Source organism: Pezoporus occidentalis, unplaced genomic scaffold (genome assembly GCF_034315485.1).
Source record: "Pezoporus occidentalis ecotype Australia unplaced genomic scaffold, CSIRO_AGI_Poc_V1 ctg294, whole genome shotgun sequence".
NCBI lineage: Eukaryota > Metazoa > Chordata > Aves > Psittaciformes > Psittacidae > Pezoporus > Pezoporus occidentalis.
In genome coordinates this window covers 774,193-793,949 of record NW_026914874.1, presented here as the reverse complement: position 1 = coordinate 793,949, position 19,757 = coordinate 774,193, and the positions used below count along the sequence as shown (strand labels likewise).

The window sequence follows — 19,757 nt, the reverse complement described above, 5'->3', positions numbered from 1 at the left end:
TGAACCTGTCCACATCTTTTTTTTGTATAGCAGTTGTGCAGCTCAAGTGAGTAATGTGCAAGCCAGGTTCAGGTGCTCAGCATCTCCCTGATGTATTCTTCCACTATTCTGCAGTTCATGTGGAAAGCAGGGTAATTTGTAAGTGCAAAGGGGAGCTGTGGATTTTGCATGCTGGTTTGGGGACTCTTCTTGTTGCAGCATGTTCTAAGTCTGAAGCCTGGCAGTGAAGCGCAGACCCCAGGGCCTGGATGCTGCTGGTGATGGCTGGACATAGTCCTTAGAGAACTGGGATGCTGGGGTGCATGGCTCTGGTCTCCACCATCTGACCACCTTGGTGGCACAGCTCCGGGCTGCCCCCCTCCTTGCTGTGATGCTCACATGAAGCGCGTCTGCTTTTAAAAGGAGGGCCCCAGGTTGTGTGTTGCTCTTTGCTATTTGGCCACGGTATCTGTTACGTACTAATTTCCCTTCAGCCTTGTGCTGAAGTTGGTAAACCACAGCCTGCCGCCAGGGCTCTCCGGGCTGGTGCTTTCCGCTGCCGTGCGCTCTTGACATGTCTATTCCCAGCTGGGACAGCTCGGTCGTGCTCAGTCTCCGGCAACATGGACCAAAGGGAGATTGTGCTGCAAAACCTGGAAAGGGCACAAAGCAAGAAGCTCAACCGAGAGAAGTTTGCCGAGGAGTTTTCGGTGAGTTCGCCTCGGGCACAGGTTTGTTTCAGTTGGCTCTAAAGGGAACTGCTCAGTCGCTGCTCAAGCGGGGATGTGATTTGCATGTGACAATAAGACTTCTATGAATTTCGCAGCACAAAGAGCCACGGGAGGTAACTGGGGTGAAAGGGATGTAAAGACATGAGAGCAATTGAATAGTTTGCTTTTTACACAATTACCTGAGTGCTTCCTGTTTTCTCCCTTGTGAATGTGCTGCTCAGGACAGTTTCACTTTGCCTGGTAGTGGAACTGGGGATACAGTGAGGAATACGGAGGTGCTGCCCCTTCTCCCCACTGCAATCTGTGATACCCCTCTTCCTGTCAGGGATCTCCAGCTCGCACTTGTCATAGCTTTTCCCCCTTTCCTTTCATCTGTGCCACCTGCAGAGTGCAGCGGGTGTTCAGAGGAACACCCTGTGGGCCTGAGGTTGTCCCACCTCTCACTGGTACTGGGTGCCTTGGCTAAGGCGTGAGTAGGCTGCAGCCTGAGCCCCTGGATGGGCTGTTTCCCCAGCGCTGCGCTGGCTGTGTGGCAGGGCTCATGCATGCATCCTTAATGGGTGCGTGTGCCTGACATCCACCAGTGCCCCTCTCAGAAACTGATTTCTTGTTCCCTCAGTGCAAAACTAGCAGAAAATGCCGATGGTTCTCACCCTCCCCTGCATTCTGCAGTGTCATAGAATCATAGAATAGTTAGGGTTGGAAAGAACCTTAAGATCATCCAGTTCCAACCCCCCCACCATGGGCAGGGACACCTCACACTAAACCATCTCACCCAAGGCTTCGTCCAACCTGGTCTTGAACACTGCCAGGGATGAAGCATTCACAACCTCCCTGGGCAACCCATTCCAGTGCCTCACCACCCTAACAGGAAAGATTTTCCTCCTTAGATCCAATCTAAACTTCCCCTGTTTAAGTCCAGCTGGCTGAGATCAGTGCAGTGCGCTGATCTGTGAGCTCTCTGACATCTTTGGGTGGCAAACCACTGTCCCCCAGTTAAAGCCGGTGACTGGCGCTGGCTGTTGGAGGAAGGTTGCTTGGCAGGCTGGCTGAGCTGCTCTGACAAGCAAAGGCATTGCCCATCTTTAGCAGACATAGGGAAGGGTAAAACTGGTCCATTTGTAAGATCTGAGCTGTCTCAAACACCAGAATAAGCCCTGGCTCCGAGCTGCCCCCCTGACAAGGGCTGCATCAGGCAGTGGTCCCTGAGGAAGGTGCAGAGGTTACTTAGTTCTCACAAGATCCAGCCCTGCTTTGTCATAGCAGCGAAGGCTGGCACTTCAAAGACTTGGGAAAAGCTTAGTGCTTGGTTTCCAGGTGTCTGGGTTGGAGGGAAGTGGTTCATCTGAGCTTGCAATGACAGGCTGTTGTTCCATGGAACAAAGTGCTGTCACAGGTTGCTGAATTTCCCCCTCTTGCTGCTGTGCTTAGGGCTGGGCTGTGCAGGCTGCCGGGCCCTCAGGTAGTCAAGGCTGCATTTCCCTTTGTACTGGGAAGAGATCCCTCCAGGGTGACCTGAGCTGCTACCACTTTGGCAAGCACAGAAGCCTTAACAGGCAGCGGCAATGACTTGCTTTTCCCAACTGGGTGGTGGGAAAGGGAGATTTGCCCTATAGTTGTAGAGACACCAATTAGAGAAACATCCCTTTGTTGTAAATCAAAAGCACCCCTTGGTGACAGAAAAGTGGTGAGGTAGACAGAATATTATGAAAGAAAAAACACAGCAAGGATGGTGCTTTTGAAGTTGCTGCTAACAAACAGTGCCTTATTTAGAAGCTGATGCCAGTGAAATAAAAGTCGATGCTTTGGCAGGAAAAAAGATGCTTGAACTCTCCAAAAGCACTGCAGAAGTATCTTGGAAATGAAAGAGATGAGGGATTCTTACCCCTAAAGGTCTATCCTAGGACTCCTCATTTCTTTTTTCATCAGTGCCCATAGCTGCTTTGCTCTGTGCTCTTTAGTAGCTTGAGCATTGCTGCTTGCAGCTACAGACGGGAGCATCTTCACCAAAGGGAGAAAAATCATTTGATTTATCTGTCTTTTCTGATGCCATTTGTTAAAGGTGGTTTAACATTGCTGCTCCTCTTATCTGGGTGCCATTTATACCGAGAATGATTCCCCTGTGTCTCACTTATTTGTGAGGGCGATGCTTTATGTGCTGGATAAATGCATCATTATTTCACTTCAGAAGCCTACGTGCCTGAGCCTCATGGAGGCACTGCCTTAGCACACAATTTCCATTGCTCAGAAGCCTGTGCTGGGACTCTCCGGTGGCTTCTGCCTCTATTTTTGCTCTGAGTACCTTGTGAAAAGCCACTTAGGAAAGAATTAATGGTGAACACTTGCTTTGTGTCACCGAACCTGACCCCTGTACGCTCAAGTAGTGTGTTGTATGTAGCACATCTGCTGTAATTTGTTCCCTTCTTTCATCACAGAAGCTGAAAAGGCAGTCAACAAAGTACAGATCAGATAAAATCTACCCTACAGCAGCATCTGAGCAACCAGAGAACATCAAGAAGAACAGATACAAGGATATCTTACCCTGTAGGTTGGAGTATGTTCTTATTCAGCCTTTTTTTATTCCTAGCTCAACACTTCTCATCCTCCAGCTGCCTGCACAGTTGCTCGTATGGGAGCATGTAGCTGGCTGCCAGTTGGCCTTAAATTAGTGGCAATTCCACGCAGGAGGAGGCATCAGCTGCTCTGGGATGAGCTCTCTGATGTACACCTTTTGCTGCAGTCTGAGGAGCTCAGCTGCCATGAGAGATGAACAGTAATTGCTGCTGCTTCTGCTTTTGTGCCTTGCAGTTGACCACAGCAGAGTGGAGCTGTCCCTGATTACATCCGATACAGATTCTCATTACATCAATGCCAACTTCATCAAGGTATTGCTACGTTCATGGGGCTTTGCTGTGCAGAGGTGTTAACAGCAGCTGTTAGTGCAGCAGTTTCTGGGCTGTGCTGAGGGGTAACTGAGGTAAAGATGTGGACAATCAGTGAGCCCTTCAAACAGCCCTTGCAGCATACAGGCCCTAGGCTACAGAGCAAGGGATGTGTGGGGAGGGCAGGCAAGGGACCACAGGGCAGGTGGTGGAACAGTTTGTGGTTCACAGCCCTGGCTTCCTTGCCGCTGTTACTGCCTTTGGTGGGTGACACTGGTGCAAAATTGCCTGTGGCCAGAGTCACCTTGCCTGAAACCAGTGCACAGGCAGGAAGTCTTGCACTGCAGCATGGCTGAGACCCGCTTCAGCAGCAAGCAAGAGCATAGGTCAATGCAGGCTGGTTCTCCATCAGCAGCTCCATGTGTTTTGGGACTCTTCCTTCACTCATGATCCCTCTCTGATAGACAGGAGGTTTCCTTCATTCTCCACCATTCTGACCAAGGGCTCTGTGTAACCTGTCTGCAGAAGAGCAGATCTTCACATGGTTTGTTCTCTGGCCAACAGCCACAGATATGCCAAGCTGCACACTGCAGAGCCAGAGCAGATGTGGTAACATCACCATCAAGCTCCCAAATGCACCGCAAGTACTGGTGGCTCTGGGAGCAGATCCTACCTCAAGCCAGTTTCCTGGCTTGGGTCTGCCTTTGGGAGGTTTGCACACCATTGGTTTCTGGTTGCTTCATTTAATGTAGGTGCTTAAAATTTAACTATATAAAAGCCCTTCCAAATGATGAATGGGCTCCTTGAGTAGAAGTAAGATTCAGAAAGAAGAACGACTTTATTTCTGCTAGTGGACTGTAGAAAGATGTCTCCATGTCTGATTTGAATGCTGTTTTAGGGCGTCTATGGGCCAAGAGCTTACATTGCAACGCAGGGTCCCCTCCCCACTACTGTCATTGACTTTTGGAGGATGATTTGGGAGTATGAAGTCCTGGTAAGGTGCAGATTTAGATGCCTTTTTTCTGTGTGTGTGTGGTATTTGTTGGGTGGGGGTTTGTTGGTTTTGGGGGTTGTTTTTTTTGTTTTGGGTTTTTTGGTATGTTTTTTGGTATATTTTGTGAAAAGTTGTCCATCCTGAAGACCTTTTTGACTAAGCAGACAGTGGGAGTGTCAGGGTTTTACTCCAGGTGTTGTAATGTGTGCCCCATGGGCCCCCTCCACACACACTGAGACAGGAATCTGCCCGTGGCTGTCTACACTCAGGCTCTGAGTGGGGAAGGTCCTTGCACCCAGGCTGTGGATGATGTCCCAGGTTTGATTTCCCAGGTCTCTGGGAAGGGCAGCCCACCGAACTTCCTCACTGCTGCTAAGTACCCACAAGTGATGCGCTGGATTTTGCTGCCTGGATAAGAAACTTGGGTTCAGGCTTTTCTAATGCATCTTTTTTTCTGCAGATTGTGGTCATGGCTTGCATGGAGTTTGAAATGGGAAAGGTGAGTAATGTGTCAGAGATGGCCTATGCCGTGACAGTGCCAGGGCAGGGTGGGGAGATGCAGTTTGGAATAAACCTTAGTAGCAACAGCAAGTTTCTTCTTGATTCAAGATGTTTCCTGAGTGTCCAGCTGCAGATTTTTAAACCATTCCCAGTAGTGCAGCTGGCCTCTTTGGAAGGGAAAGAGCAGCAGTGATGGCTCCAGGGAAGAGGAGGCTGCTGCAAGAGCCAGGCCTCCTCCCAGCACAACTTTTGTCCTGCAGAGTGAGGCAGGAGATGGTGTGGGTGGGCTGGCGCTGAATAACCAAATACATCCTGCTTCTCACCGCAGAAGAAATGCGAGCGGTACTGGGCAGAGGTGGACGGCTCTCCCTTGCAGTGCGGTCCTTTCTCCATTGCCTGTGTGAGTACCGCTGCCACCAGCACCACGTCACAGCACCATGTGCTGGAAACTCGTGTCATCTGCAGAAAACGTGACTCCAACTTGTTCTGCAGGAAGCTGAAGAGAAGAAAAATGAGTATGTGATTAGGAGGTTAAAGGTGACCCTGAATGAGGTAAGGAGGAGAGGACACCAGCTTCCCCTGCCCGTGCTGACATCCAGGTCTGCGCCCAGGGGAGCCGCAGCAGCATCCCCTTGGTGGCACAGGGTGGCCCCAGACCCTGACAGTGCTCCTAGAGTCATAAAATGGACAGGCTGGAAAAGCCCTTTAAGCTCATCCAGTACAACCATTCCCCAGCACTGCCAAGGCCACCACTAACCCATGGCACTAAGTGCCACATCTATATGACTTCTAAATACCTCCAGGGATGGTGACCGCAGCCCTGCCCTGGGCAGCCTGTTCCAATGCCTGAGCACCCTTTGGGGAAGGAATTGTTCCTCAGCTCCATCTAAACGTGCCCTGGTGCAGCTTGAGGCCATTTCCTCTTGTCCCATCCCTTGTTACTCTTCTCTTGCAGGAAATCCGCACCGTCCACCAGTTCCACTATAAAAACTGGCCTGACCACAACGTGCCCTCATCCATTGACCCCATCCTGGAGCTCATTGGCGAGATTCGCTGCTACCAGCCAGGTGACAGTGTCCCCATCTGCATCCACTGCAGGTGGGTGAGTGGTCACTGGTAGGGAAGCACTGCAAGTCCTCAGTCCTCCATGCTCTTTCTTCTTGAGCAGCCACAGGGAGGGTGGAAGTGGGGGCAAGCCTGCACCAAGCTTCTCTTGTAGGGAGTCCTCTGAGGACAGCTAACACAGCTGAGTGGCAGGAAAGGAGACAGCAGCAGGCCAGCAATAGCATGTGTACTTAAGAGACCATCAACACTGGGCATGTCCATGCCCTACCACAGGAGGACTGAGCCTGTTTGCAAGAGCATGGGATGCACCTTCCCACGTGCAGCAGAGCCGTACATGGGGTGGATGAAGCTGCACAGGGCTGTCCTGAAGGTCTGCACCCCGTGCAGTGTGGGATGGGAGGGTCACAGGAGGTTGTGGATCTTGTCAGCAAACACAGCATGCCACCCTCTGAGCTCTGCCAGCAACCCTGCTGTCACTGTCATTGCAGTGCAGGCTGTGGGAGAACAGGAGTCATCTGTGCAATTGACTACACCCAGAAGCTGCTGAGGGACAGGGTGAGTGTCAGCCTGGTCTGTGCCTCCCTACAGCATCCGCCTGCAGCAGCGCTCCATCTCTCTGCCTCCTCCTTGCCTCCAATCTCCCCTCAGTCTCCCTTTTACCCCTTCTGAATACATACAGATGTATTTCAGATGACAGCCACGAATGCAAACTCCCTGCAGCCTGACTGGAGAATGGCAGTGGTCAAACCAGCGATATCCCATTCCCAGTTTGTGCTGCTTCTCTCTAGGTTCTGCATCAGTCCATTGCCATTGCTCTCTTCCCCATCCCAATGGGAAGTAGTCCCTGATGCTTGTACTGATGGGGCAGCGCTCCCATTGCGCTTTCTGGCAGGCCCTTTAGATCATGGAGCATGGCTCTGTGCTGGCCTTCAGTCTTCAAGGTGACTTTGCTGGCTGCATTTGTCTCCCTGCACTTAAGCATCAGAAATCCAGCATTTCCAAACTAAAATCTTGCTTTACTCTGACTCTTCAGTAAAAACGGATGTGAAGTAATCTCTGTCCATGCAGCAGTCTCCTGGGATGCAGAGGAGAGGCTGCTCTCTGTGCTACAGCAACCCTGAACCCACTGATCTGGGAAATCAGTGTCTTGTCTTTCATGCTATTCACAGCTGTTACCAATGCTGGTATCAAAAGTGTATTTGCTGTGCAGTGCAAGGCAGGAGGGAGGAGGAAAGCTGGTTCCTAATGAAAAAACAGCACTTCAAGCAGGTCTTTGGTTAAAACCTTCTGCAATGGCAGCCCTGGAGTTTGGACCTTTCTCTAAGCTGCATCACGGTGTGGAAGCTGCTTGCAATTGGACCTGTCTATACCTTTGTGTCTTTTCTCTTTCTTGCAAGATCGTTCCAGTGAACTTCAGTGTTTTTAGCCTGATCCAGGAAATGCGCACACAAAGGCCTTCCATAGTGCAGACCAAGGTATGCCTGGGAAACTTCACCTACTGGGATCTCAGGTGTCCATACTGGGACCTCAGCTGCTCCCCAGGAGGGTCCGCAATGAGGTCCTGCTCAGCCTGGAGAAGAGAAGCTGCATGGAGACCTCAGAGCAGCTTCCAGTGTCTGAAGGGGGCTACAAGGATGCTGGAGAGGGACTCTTCATTAGGGACTGGAGTGATAGGACAAGGGGCGATGGGTTCAAACTGAAACAGGAGAAGTTCAGGTTGGAGATAAGGAAGAAGCTCTTCCCTGTGAGGGTGCTGAAGCACTGGCACAGGGTGCCCAAAGAATTGGTGAATGCTCCATCCCTGGCAGGGCTCAAGGCCAGAGTTGGCCAGGTTCAAGGTTGGACATAGTCTTGAGCGACATGGTTTAGTGTGAGGGGTCCCTGCCTATGACATGGGGGTTGGAACTGGATGATCTTAAGGTCCTTTGCAACCCTAACCATTCTGTGATTCTATGTGATTCTATGAAACACAGAGTGGTTGTGCTGCTGGGGACTGGAGTGGGCAGATGTCCTGCAAGGTCCTTCTTCTGAACAGCAGATTGATTTGGCAGAAACTAATTTGATAGCTGAGCATTTTCCTGTTCACTGCTGGAGCTCAGTGCTTGCAGTCTGATCTATCAAATGTGAATGCTGTGAAACCAGGGACTGGCCAGGAAATCGAGTGGGAACTCAGCTGAGAAGCTGAGAGGAAGCTCAGGGCAGACCAGCATTGCTTGTGCACCCAAAAACCCCCAAGAGCTTCGGTCTGAACCCTGTGAAAGCTGTGGCTTCTATGCCTTCTGAGAATTTACCTTACTGATGGATCAGAAAGTGGCAGCTTCTCTCAGGGGCTGCTGCTTGATTCGGGTAACAGGTGACCAGTGGAGTGCTGCAGATGCTGGCTCTCACGTGTGGTTTATCTGTCTGGAACACAGGAGCAGTATGAGCTGGTTTATGATGCGGTGATTGAGCTCTTCAAAAGGCAGATTGAAGCACTCGATGCCCAGGAAGACTCTGCTGCTTCCCAGGTAAGAGTCCCCAGGAGAAACACACCTCAGGCACACCAGCTCCAACCTTGATGCCTTCTGCAGAGGTCTCCTCGGCGGAGCTGGAATGAATCCCCATGTTTTCCGCTATCCTTGATGCCCAAACTGAGTCTCTTTTCAAGTTAGCACATGAGAATCCACCTGTTTCCCTGAAGGAGCAATGCTTATCACAGGATTTAGCCGCAAGCAAGAGCTAAATTTCCTTCGGTCTCAGGCCCATTTTCTGTAGATGTTCATGACTGTTTAATGTAATGAGTGAATAGAAAGCACCAGCTTTCTAGAGCAGCAGCTGATTTCCATGTGGATGTGCCAGTGAGAGACTTGTTTTCATGGAGTGCTTGCAAGTGACAGGATGACTTTCAGTCTAGGCTGGGAAGCTTGGGTGCACAAGGTGGTATGGCTAGGAGTATTAGCCTGCAGTACAGGGGTATGCGAGTGAGGCAATTCTCATTGCAGCCTGTCTGTGCGAGAGAGAAGGCTAAAATGTCTTGTGAAAACCATGTCAAAGCCCTTCACATCTGATACACCTCGAAGGAAAAACAACAGGGGCTTGGTATGAAGCTGCATATAAACAGGAACATCCAAACATCCATGGTTAAGCTTTGCTTTTGTTGTTCTCCTGTGACTGCTGGCACAAACCTTGCCTTTCCTGTGTAGCTGTTTGCAAGCTGGCTGAAGAAAATGCATTGCAAAGGCTAAAGGTTACAGTTAGCTTGTTTTGTCAGAGGCTTTTGTCTAAAGGATTGGGAACAGGATCCTGCTATGGGACTTGTACCTCAGTTTTGCCAGGGGATCCGCAGGATGTTCCAAGCCAGAGCTGCATGAGGAAAGAGCTGTGAAGAGCCTCTTTCTGTGAGTTGTGAACAGTCTGTAAGCAAAGGACATGCAAGAGCAGGTTGACATAAAACGCAGGAAATGGTTCAAGTCTAGATGTGATTTTGTAGCGCCTGGCCAGACCTCTTCCCTGCCTAAACCTCATGGCCCTCTGAAAGCACTTTTCAGAGCAGAGGGGATGAGCACAACGTGAAGTGTCACAAATGAAGCCAGTGCCCAGGTAGCCAGACTGGGGGGGTCCTGCAGGCAGAGTGGTCTGTGCAGGCTGTTTTGCAGGTGTCTGGAACAGCTGGATGGTTGCACAGCTTGATGGGCTCTCCCAGGAACTGCTGCTCAGGAAGTCCTGCACCCAGTTTTCAGCTCCAAGTTGGTGTTTTCAAGTTGTCATTTGTCATTTCCAAACTGCATTAATAATTGAAAGTAGTTGGCCCAAATTCCAGGTCCTGAAATAGGCTGTTTGTGTTCTTTGCGTTTTTCTTCCTCACTCTTGTTTTCTAACCTTCTCTTTCACTAGGTGCAAGCAAAGCATCCTGCAGCCAAGCCACTTCTGAGTCCAGTGGAAGATATTTATTCCCTGAGTTTATTAACATGGTAAGGCCATAGCACAGGTAGCCCCTGCGCTGGTGTTTTCAGTCACCCGCAGGATTTCAGGAAGGGCATTTTTTAGTGTGTGTTTTGTGACACAGTTCTCTTTGAATGCTGCATTTCAGCTGTCAGCAGGATCTGCAGCCTCCCTTGAGTCCCACTTTGACTCTCACATTTGCTCCTAACGTAATTCCTGCTCTTATTGATGTGTCTCCAAGACTGAGTCCCAGTCTCTTCCCTGCATGCCATCCTGTGTCTCGCTCTTCTGCCCTTGGGCATGTTTCATGGTTTTCCTATATATGAACTGAAAACACCTTGCAGAGCAGTATAAAGAGGCTCACACACATGGAGACACCCCAGTGCTGGTGCATCTCAGCCCTCTGCCTGGAGCTGTGCTCCTAGATTGCTCCCATCTTTCATCTGCATGGGCTGCTCCAGTGCCTCTTGCTGTAGCAATAGGAAGCCTGAGAAGTCCCATTTGCCAACATGGGCAGCTTCAGAGGGTGACAGGATCTTCCTGCAGGCATGGTTTGGTTTGCAGTGTCTGCTTTCCATAAATAATTTTTGGGTTTGGTATAGTTTACCTTCCTAAAGGGGCCTTCTCTGTTCACCATTTAATGGTGATCAAATGGGGCACTAGGGTCCTTCCCTGCACTCCTTGCTTGAGGCTGAGCTGGGCTCTGCATTCTTGGGGGATGGATCTGATCTTAGGAGCAATGTCACGGGGCCTTGTTAATAGGCTAACAGAGGTTTCTGAGTACTAGATGGCTTTGACTCCACATCACGGTGCTTTGTTGCAGTTCAGAGCAAGAGAAGCAAGATGTGCATCAGCGCCTTCCTCCAGTGGTACAAAGCAAAGCATCCCTGACATCGTTGTCTGCCACAGGAGTACAGGAGAGCTCTGCATGTGGAGTCCCTCCCATCAGACAAGCCATCTCCTTCAGCACTTTGAACTGCATCACCTGCACGAAGGCAGCAACCGCTGAGGAGTGGGACACTGGGGATGCTTTTCAGAAGCACCACAGTTTGGATTTCAAGCGCATCTCTCCTGAGCAGCTGCTTTTGAACCTGGAGCCAACGGGAGCAGGCAGGAGAGGACCTCACAGCAGGGCACCTCTGACATGGGCTGCATCGACCCCTTTTGTGCTGGCACAGCAGGGAGAAGGCTGGCAATGGGACAGAGGGGATGCAAAGCCTGGTTTGAGTTCACGGTTGCCAAATGCCTGTTCCTCAAGCTTTCAGATGAAGAAGCAGGATGGATTTTCTCCTGTTGAGCTGAACCACTTGAGACAAGAAGCATACGGCCCTCCAAAGCACAGGGACCGTGGGCAACGTCCTCACTCTTGCTTCTGCTCAGCAGAAGACCCCTACTTCTCTTCACTCTCCCCAGATGAACCCATGTCCTCGGTGTTTACTGAGTGCTTTGCACAGAGCCAGGATGCACTTCTCCTTCCTTGTGCTGTGAGTGCTCCACCACAGCCTGCTGTGGCCAGCCCCCTACCATCCAGATCCGCATCCCACCACACTCACCTGCTGCAGGATGAGAGGATATCCTCCCTGAGTAAGTGGTGTGGCATGTGATGAACTGGGTTTGGTCCCTCTGGATTGTGGTGTACAGGAAGGGGTGGCGAATGTTGGCTTTTGGTGTCCAGGCAGGGCTGTAGCTGTTCCTTGGGACTGCGTTCCCATGGGAGCTGAGGGAGCAACTGGTTTCATCCTCACACTCGTTTCTTCCTGCCTTAAATTTTTCCTATAAAAACAAACCAACACTTTCAGAACAGCCTGATTTGGGGGTTTGCATTACCCAGCTGCTCTGGACTCCTGTGTCAACCTTGGTACAGCTCGCAAAGGCAGGCAGGGATTGGTGCCAACCAGTCCTTAAAACAAGAGTGCTCCAAGAAAAGTTCAGAAAGCTCCCAGAAATGGTTTTCTCTGAGGATCTAGTTTCCAGCTGAAAACCCACTCCTTCCTGTAGTGTTGTGCAGCGGGATGCTGACATCCCACTGACGCTGAGAGAGCCAGGACTTTAACATCAGTTTTTTGCCCAGTTCTGTAGCCCTAAAACCATGACCTGCAGTATGTAGAAGGTAAAATTAATTCTTTGGTCTTTTCAGTCCTGGCCCAGTTGGATATTTCCCACTCTCCACAGCTTTGGCACCTGCTCAGCTTTGTCCTACTCAGGCCATTTAGCATTCGGTGTCACAACAGTGTGCTCCTTATCTAGATGCTAGAGGCTCTGGAAGTTATGGGAGTTGCAGCACAAGCCAAGCAGCAATGGTACTGCCAGCTGTGGGCTTGGCTGTGTTCTGGGCTCTGTGCAATGGGAATTCTGCAGGCAACACTGCTGGAAGTCTGCCCTTAGGGCCATGTAGCTAGTGGCAGGTGAACTGGTCCCGAGGGCTATTTGGATCTTTAACTACAGTTTAGAGGTGTTTCACCACCATCTCTGGTGTGTGGTTGGGCAAGGGCAGCCAGCTCTGAGTCTCCAAAAGGTCTGTAGTTCTGCTGCTGTGTTGTGCCATGCATGTCCCTGTCTCTCCAATCAGCCACACCGCCAGAGCCAGATGATGATGATGATGATGATGATCCTCCACCCCTGCCTGAGCGAACCCCTGAGTCCTTTATCGTGGCCAGTGACTTCGGTAAGTGCATTTTAAAAAGCAGGGGCTAAGAAGGGCTCTGAGGGCTCTTCCCTTCTTTGTTTGGTACTGTAGCATCTGGCAGTGCCTTTGCCCTGGCTGCTTGGGATGGAAAACGACCTCTCTTGTGTTCCATTGCTTCCAGGACAATTTCCTCTGGCAACCTCTGATTTTCAGCTTCCAGCCAGAGATACACATGTCAGAACCTCTCTGGAGCGGAGGAGCAAGTCTCACTCAGAGGTGTTCGATGACTCAGTGAGACTGAGACCATGTAAGGTACAAAAGCGGCTTCCTACTTCTTCTCTAGCACTATCACTATGCCGATTTCCTTCTTGTGTTTTCTTCTGCAAGACCCTGCTTTTAGCACTGTGTACCTTCCATAAATTATTTCAGGGCTCAGGACTGAATAGAAGAGGTGGTCTCAGTCAGGCTTCTCCTTACCAACACCTACTTTACTCCAAACATTATCTTCTGGGGTCTTAAATGCCATACATAGTCACTCGTTTAGAGAAGGATAACGAAGACAGGAAGTTAGTGATCCAGTGAGGTTTACACTGCCCTGGGGAACAGGCAGGAGCTGAACAAAATTAAGGCATCTTTGATCATAGTTTCAATTATAGCTTTGTAAAGTGAAACAATAAGGCGTAAGTCTATCTTCCATTACATGAGTATGGAGGTGTGTGTGGGAGGGTGTTTGCACATAACATCATTTCCTTGTCTTCTCTAGCTTGCCTGTGTGCAAGAGAATGACATTTGGTTGTGGGAATTATAAATACTTTCCCTGTTTTTTGTTTCCAGAGTGTGAAGCTTCGGAGCCCACAAGCAGGTATGAATTTAACGCTGGGATAAGCTATCTTTGAAGTAAGGTCTGCTTTGTACTGCTTTAGCAGATTTAGTCTTTAGGATTTGTGCTCAGTCAATGGAAAATTTGTGTTGCTAAATAGTTCTGCAACTAAATCATTTTAAACAGGACTAGAAGTTCTAGAACCAAAGGTTTTTATTGCCTAATCAGCTCTCGCCTTGCCCTGTGCACCGTGATGTTCCTCATGGACCCTCAGGCTGAGGGTTGTCATGTCATTTGCTGCCTGCTGTGTGTTTCCTTTGAGATGATTGAGATGCTGAGGACCTCTTGGTGAGCTGTGATATGGGTATATTTAAAGCTAGGCAACCAGCTCTTTTATCTTTGCTTTCTCAGAGACAACCTGGGATTGCTCTAGCTCTCCTCCTCCGCTTCCTGAAAGAACCCCGAACTCATTTGTTCTTGATGATGCTGCAAGTGAGTGACAAGTTCTTTTCTCAGCACATAACCAAGATCTTACACGTACACCTAAACCTGTAGATAGCTGAGGAGATCATGGCCCCTTTGTTCAGAGCATTACCAACAGCAGCGCTTCAGGACTCGACTGCAGGAGAGTTGAGCAGATATAGAGAAAATAAATGCAACTGGAACACCCTGCTCTAGTGGAAGGTGTCCCTGCCCGTGGCAGGGGGTTGGAACTGAATGAGCTTTAAGGTTCTTTCCAACCCAAACCACTCTGGGATTCAATGAACTAGGGGACCTGCTGGAAATGTTTATAACTGCTGCATTAGAGGAAATGAAAAGCAACAAGAAAGGCAGAAGGATTCATGAAAGATCACTGAGAAGGTTCTTGTGTGTGTACCCAGGTCTGCAGCCTGCTGTAAGAAATCCTATGCGTCCTGAAGGCTTGGAGAGCAATGCTGCCATAACATCATCAAAAAAGTCTACTAACTGCTTCAGGAGAAGCAAGGTAAAAACAAGACAAGACAAAGCTATTGCAAATGGAGAGGGTGAGAAGAAGAGATCATTCTAGCCACAGCTATTGCTACTTTCTCACTGCTAACCTTGTGAAAATTGCCTGCTTTGAGACCCCCTTGTTTATGGCAAGGAAACCAGACTGCTAAACCCAGTCTGCAGTAGAACCTGCAACCAAACCCATTGCCTGCAGTAGGAACAGAGCAACACAGCTATGCCTATGCAAAGGATTATTCCTTGGTGCTGTGTCCACCTGAAGCACCAGTTCCTCTGGGAAAAAAAGTTGCTCGAGTGGAGTCTGAGTGTGTCCTACGTGAGTCTGCTCATCAGCAGTCTCCTCTTGTGGCCCTAGTAAAGCATACTCTCAAGCAATTGTACTGGGGGATGTTATAGTTGGGCAGAAAAGCAGTTGAGGAAACAGCAAGAAGACTACAAACTGGTGACATTCAGGATGGCTGGAAAAGAGGCAGAGACAAAGTGAACGGCAGAAATCTGCCCTTCAGTCTCAGCTGCTAGGCACAATACTTTCTATGGGATGTGATACGTGTGTTTATCAGTAAATTCTCTTTATCATAGCAGCTGACCTATTGCTTGCTACATTTTTTTCCATCAAGCCTTCTTTTGCTTTTTTTTTCTTATTTTTTTTTCCACAGAGCTTGAAAATACTGAAAAACATGAGGAAGAGTAAGTTTTTCAGGCTAACGTGCATCTTCCTGATGACTTTAAGCAAGTAAATAAGGAAATAGATGGGACTGAACTTCTGGGAACCTGAACTTGTGCAGTGTGAAACACTGCATGCCTGCCTACTTCGCAGTAGGATGCAGAGCTGGCCAGCTGAGTACCATCATATCTGTATAGCAATAGCTGCTCTAGGAGCATCCTAAGGGTGCCCTTGTAATGCCCTTGGGATACCCTGGGGACAGCTCCAGTGTACCTAAATTATCAAATTCCTCAGGTCATTCAAGACAGTGTTGTGGGACAAATAGTCCAAAACCGGCGGACAGGGGTACTGTGGGAATGTGAGCCCCATCCTGGGCTCTGCCCAATCTATTTGGAGGAGTTCCTCATTAGGTTTCCTTTGATCTAAAATGATGATGCTTGGCTTGAAAATAGGATTGTTCAAACTGTTTAAAGCACTGAGCAAACAGTTTCCCAGTGGATTGCTCTGCAGTAGTACACTTGCTCCCTGCTACAAGCAAATAATGTTGTTAAAACCATGTGGTACTTGGGCTCTGCTAGTGTGAAAGTACTTGATTTTGCCTCATGCTGGAAAATCATCCATGCCTGGTGCCATCGTGCCTCCGGCAGTACGTGTTTTCCCTGTGTCAGAGTCCAGCTCTTCAGGGTATTACCCCAGTGACAAACTGCTTCAGCCTGATTTTTCGTTTCTAGGCATCTGTAGTCCATCTTCACTGACGAAAGCGCCAGATTCTGCCCCGTCAAACAGTTCCAGGTCCTTCCTTAACTTTGGTATGCTCTTCTCTTTGTATTCTTTTGTGTAGGAAGTGCCTGTTGTATGAAAACCTAAATGCAGGTACCAGGCAGTACGCTACCAAATGAGGAACATTGCAAGTAATGCTTGTTATTTTGTACACATTTACAACTTCATTTGCAAGCTGTTTAATGAACACATAAGGATGGAAAACACAAACGCTGAAACCTACTCTGACAAATGTTTCTTGGTGCGTGAGGAGGCTGAAGCACGTATTTGGCTCCCCTGTATCTGAAAGCTTTTATGTGGCAACAGGGACAGCAGAAGACAAATACAAAGATGTAGCATTGCCATTAGGCTGCTGCCTTGTGTAATATGGCATGGGAGAAATACCATTTTCCATTTGAAAATCTACTAGAGAGCAAATATTTATTAGATTGTGCATAAAATCTAGTTACCTTGATATTCACACTATAACGATGGTATTTTCTGACAGACATTTTTGGCATCATTTGACTTACAACTACAGGATGTTGCTTGTCTACCATGTTTTATATATATACACACACTCATAAATATGTATTAAAGTTTGGGAAAGAACTGAAATTACAAGTATTTTCAAGTACCGTGTTATTAAGGAATTACATAATCAACTTCTATAACATACAGAATTTGTTGCATTAAAGAAAAATGTCTTTTTTCCTAGGCTTTGCAAATCGATTTTCAAAACCTAAAGGACCAAGAAATCCACCACCAGCATGGGATATTTAGGTAATTGGCATTGTAGATTTGTAAGGCACTACTTGCTCATTCATTAACTAAAGTTTTGAAGTAAAGAAGAACATGAAAGTACCAGCAGGACAGCACCTTCAGTTAATTTATAGCAGGATGGAAATGAAAACCAGACCATTTTATGCTAAGGAGGGATAAATTTTTTGTTGTGTTTCGGAATGTATCCTCTGCAAAAGGATGGATTTGAGCTTTCTAAACCAGCAGAGCAAACTGGTGATAGGATCTAGTGAAGACTCCTGAATGATATGGAAGGCCAACAGCATGGACCAATGCAGAATGAGTCTCCAGATGGTGCAGACACAGCATCTGCCTGACTTCACTCAAGTGTGTAGGTTTACCATAATGAAAGACACTTTAGGAGTCAAATTCCTTAAATGTTTACATCACTTGGAGTGACACGGACGAGCATCTCCAATTTCAGAAATAACTTTTCAGTTCTTTTTTCATCTGAGCAAATCAGATAATTTATCTAGGTTTTTGGTCAGTAAGACCCAAGATGCCAATTGATCATATAGAAACTAAACCAGTGTACCAGGCTGCAGAATTCCCTGACCAAACAGCCCCTGCTGTCTGGAAAATAAATGACTTGGTATGATTATTTTTCTGTAGAAAGAAGAAAAAAAGAGGATTTCCTTTTTTTTTTTTTTTTTTTTTAAATTAAAGGGAAAAAACCTACCTGGAAAATTGTCTTCAGTTGTGGGCCCCACTACACAAAAAAGATGTGGACAGGTTCAAGAGGGTCCAGAGAAAGGCCACAAAGATGAGCCAAGGTCTAGGAAGCTGTGGGAGGAAAGGCTGAGAGCTGGATCTTTTCAGTCTGGGGAAGGCTCAGGGAAGACCTTGTCACCATGTGCCAGTATTTAAAGGGTGGCTACAAAGGCAACAGAGACTCCCTTTTGACAAGGAGTCCCATGGAAAAGACAAGGGGTGATGGGCACGAGTTACTCCTGGGGTGATTCTGACTGGACTCAAGAGGAAAGTTTTCCCCAATGAGAACAACCAGCCATTGGAATAATCTCCCCAGGGAAGTGGTGGATTCCCCAACATTGGACACTGTTAAACTTTGGCTGGACAGGGTGCTGGGACATCAAGTCTAGGTCATGCTTTGCCTGGAAATGTTGGATCAGATGATACTTGAGTTTCCTTCCAAACTGGGATTCTGTGATTCAAAGAGGGATTTGGGGAATTTGTTTGAGAGCAATTTGCTGACTGCTATGGGAAGAGAGACCTCAAGCTGGTTTAAAACTACTTTTGCTGGGGCAATGGCCAATACAGCCCAAAACCAAACTGCCTTATTTATGACTTGAAGATAGGCTGAGAACGTTGGGGCTGTTCAGCCTGAAGAAGAGAAGCTGCATGGAGAAATCAAAGCACCTTCTAGTATCTGAAGGGGGGCTCTAAGGATGCTGGGGAGGGACTCTTCATTAGGAACTGTAGTGACAGGACAAGGGGTGATGGGTTTAAACTGAAACAGGGGCAGTTTAGATTGGATCTAAGGAGGAAATTCTTTATTGTGAGGGTGGTGAGGCACTGGAATGGGTTGCCCAGGGAGGTTGTGAATGCTCCATCCCTGGTGGTGTTCAAGGCCAGCTTGGACAGAGCCTTGGGTGAGATGGTTTAGTGGGAGGTGTCCCTGCTCATGGCAGGGGCATTGGAACTGGATGATCTTCAGGTCCTTTCCAACCCTAACTATTCTATGATTCTATTCTATTTTCCACTGAAGTGACCCATTTTTTCAACAGCACAAAACCACAAAAAGGCCTTCCAGCGTTTTAATCTCCCTGTGTCAAGTATTTGGCGGAGGCCCCACCTCAGTGCCTTGTCCTGCCGTGCCGCCCACCATGTCACCCCAGCAGGACCACCCCACCAACCGCAGCCACTTTACCTCATGTTCCACAGAGCTCCAGTTCGGGCAGGCAGGCAGTGCTGAGCGGCCACATGAACTGATGAAGTACTTTATAATGGATCAGAGATCCTGTGTAACGCCTGCAGGACATTGATCTCCAAGCGCCGGCTCCCCTTGCCAGCTCGTCCCCTCTGTCTCCCCCTTGCTCGGGCTGAGGTGGCACTGGGAGCAGTGTTTACTGCTATGGACAGGACAGCAAAGCCACTACCAGCCTTCCTGATGTCAGGAGGAAGGGCTGAGGGAACTGGAAGTGTTCAGTTTGGAGAAGGCTCAGGGGGGACCATATTGCTCCCTGTAAGTACCTGACAAGACGTTGTAGTTGATACGCAGATTGACTCCACAACTCGTTAGAGTTGTAAAGTAGGTGTGCTTTTATTCAGCGCTGAGGCGCATGGGGATTGCTCCTCCAAAAGGATGCACACCCTTCCGTTGCCACTCAGTTAGTTTATATTACATATAATGATTACCTAAACATGGGATTGCTTCACACCTAATACATACGCAAAACGTATTCCCGTCTAGGATTATAATTAGTTTCCTGACATTCCTCCCGTTGGTGCGCCTGCGCAGTGCCTCCTGGTGGTGGTCGTTACAGGGTTGTGACGATGAAGGCCTGTAGTTCCTCTTCATCACTGCGAGTAACCTCTTGCTTTCATGCAGACTCAATGGGGTTTCGGCTCCTGTCCAAACCTCAGGTTCGGTACAAGCCGGTTTTACGTATCTTAAAGCAGAAACTTGTCAAGTTTGCAAATGTTGTTACTCTGGCAATCTTTTGTTCCTTTGCTTTCTATGTATCCTATTTAACCAAGAATGTCTTCAATGTTAAGTTATGAATCTTATCTACTACAATTCTGCCTCACAGCTGTAACTCCTGAAATTCTGCTTCACCATTCTAGCAACTTTTGACTCCTACGGTTCTGCTTCACCAAGCACAGCGACTGCTTCAGCAAGCAGGCACAATGTTAACCCTTTATTTCCTGGTATCATAGTGAGGTGAGGTTGGTCTCTTCACCCAAGGAACAAGGGATGGGACAAGAGGAAACGGCCTCAAGCTGCCCCAGGGCAGGTTTAGATGGAGCTGAGGAACAATTCCTGCCCCAGAGGGTGCTCAGGCATTG

At 48.5% G+C, this 19,757-nt stretch overlaps 1 protein-coding gene across 4 annotated transcripts; it reads left to right on the top strand.

Annotated features, from left to right (window-relative positions):
* Positions 1-269: 269 nt before the first annotated feature.
* On the top strand, positions 270-18,059 carry PTPN22 (protein tyrosine phosphatase non-receptor type 22). Of its 4 annotated transcripts, XM_062626608.1 has the most exons (21): positions 274-689; positions 3,146-3,254; positions 3,519-3,595; positions 4,491-4,586; positions 5,047-5,085; positions 5,416-5,487; positions 5,580-5,639; positions 6,043-6,185; positions 6,641-6,707; positions 7,550-7,627; positions 8,567-8,659; positions 10,026-10,102; positions 10,897-11,657; positions 12,643-12,738; positions 12,881-13,011; positions 13,534-13,561; positions 13,931-14,011; positions 14,401-14,504; positions 15,163-15,193; positions 15,902-15,979; positions 16,648-18,057. In XM_062626608.1, the coding sequence occupies exons 1-21, from the start codon at positions 603-605 to the stop codon at positions 16,710-16,712; spliced, it is 2,373 nt and encodes a 790-aa protein (XP_062482592.1). In that variant the 5' UTR covers positions 274-602; the 3' UTR covers positions 16,713-18,057. The 4 variants fall into 4 exon arrangements, with proteins under 4 accessions (XP_062482593.1, XP_062482594.1, XP_062482592.1 ...); XM_062626609.1 differs by lacking the exon at positions 3,146-3,254 and having other exon boundaries at positions 270-689; positions 16,648-18,059; XM_062626610.1 differs by lacking the exon at positions 7,550-7,627 and having other exon boundaries at positions 273-689.
* Positions 18,060-19,757: the final 1,698 nt, after the last annotated feature.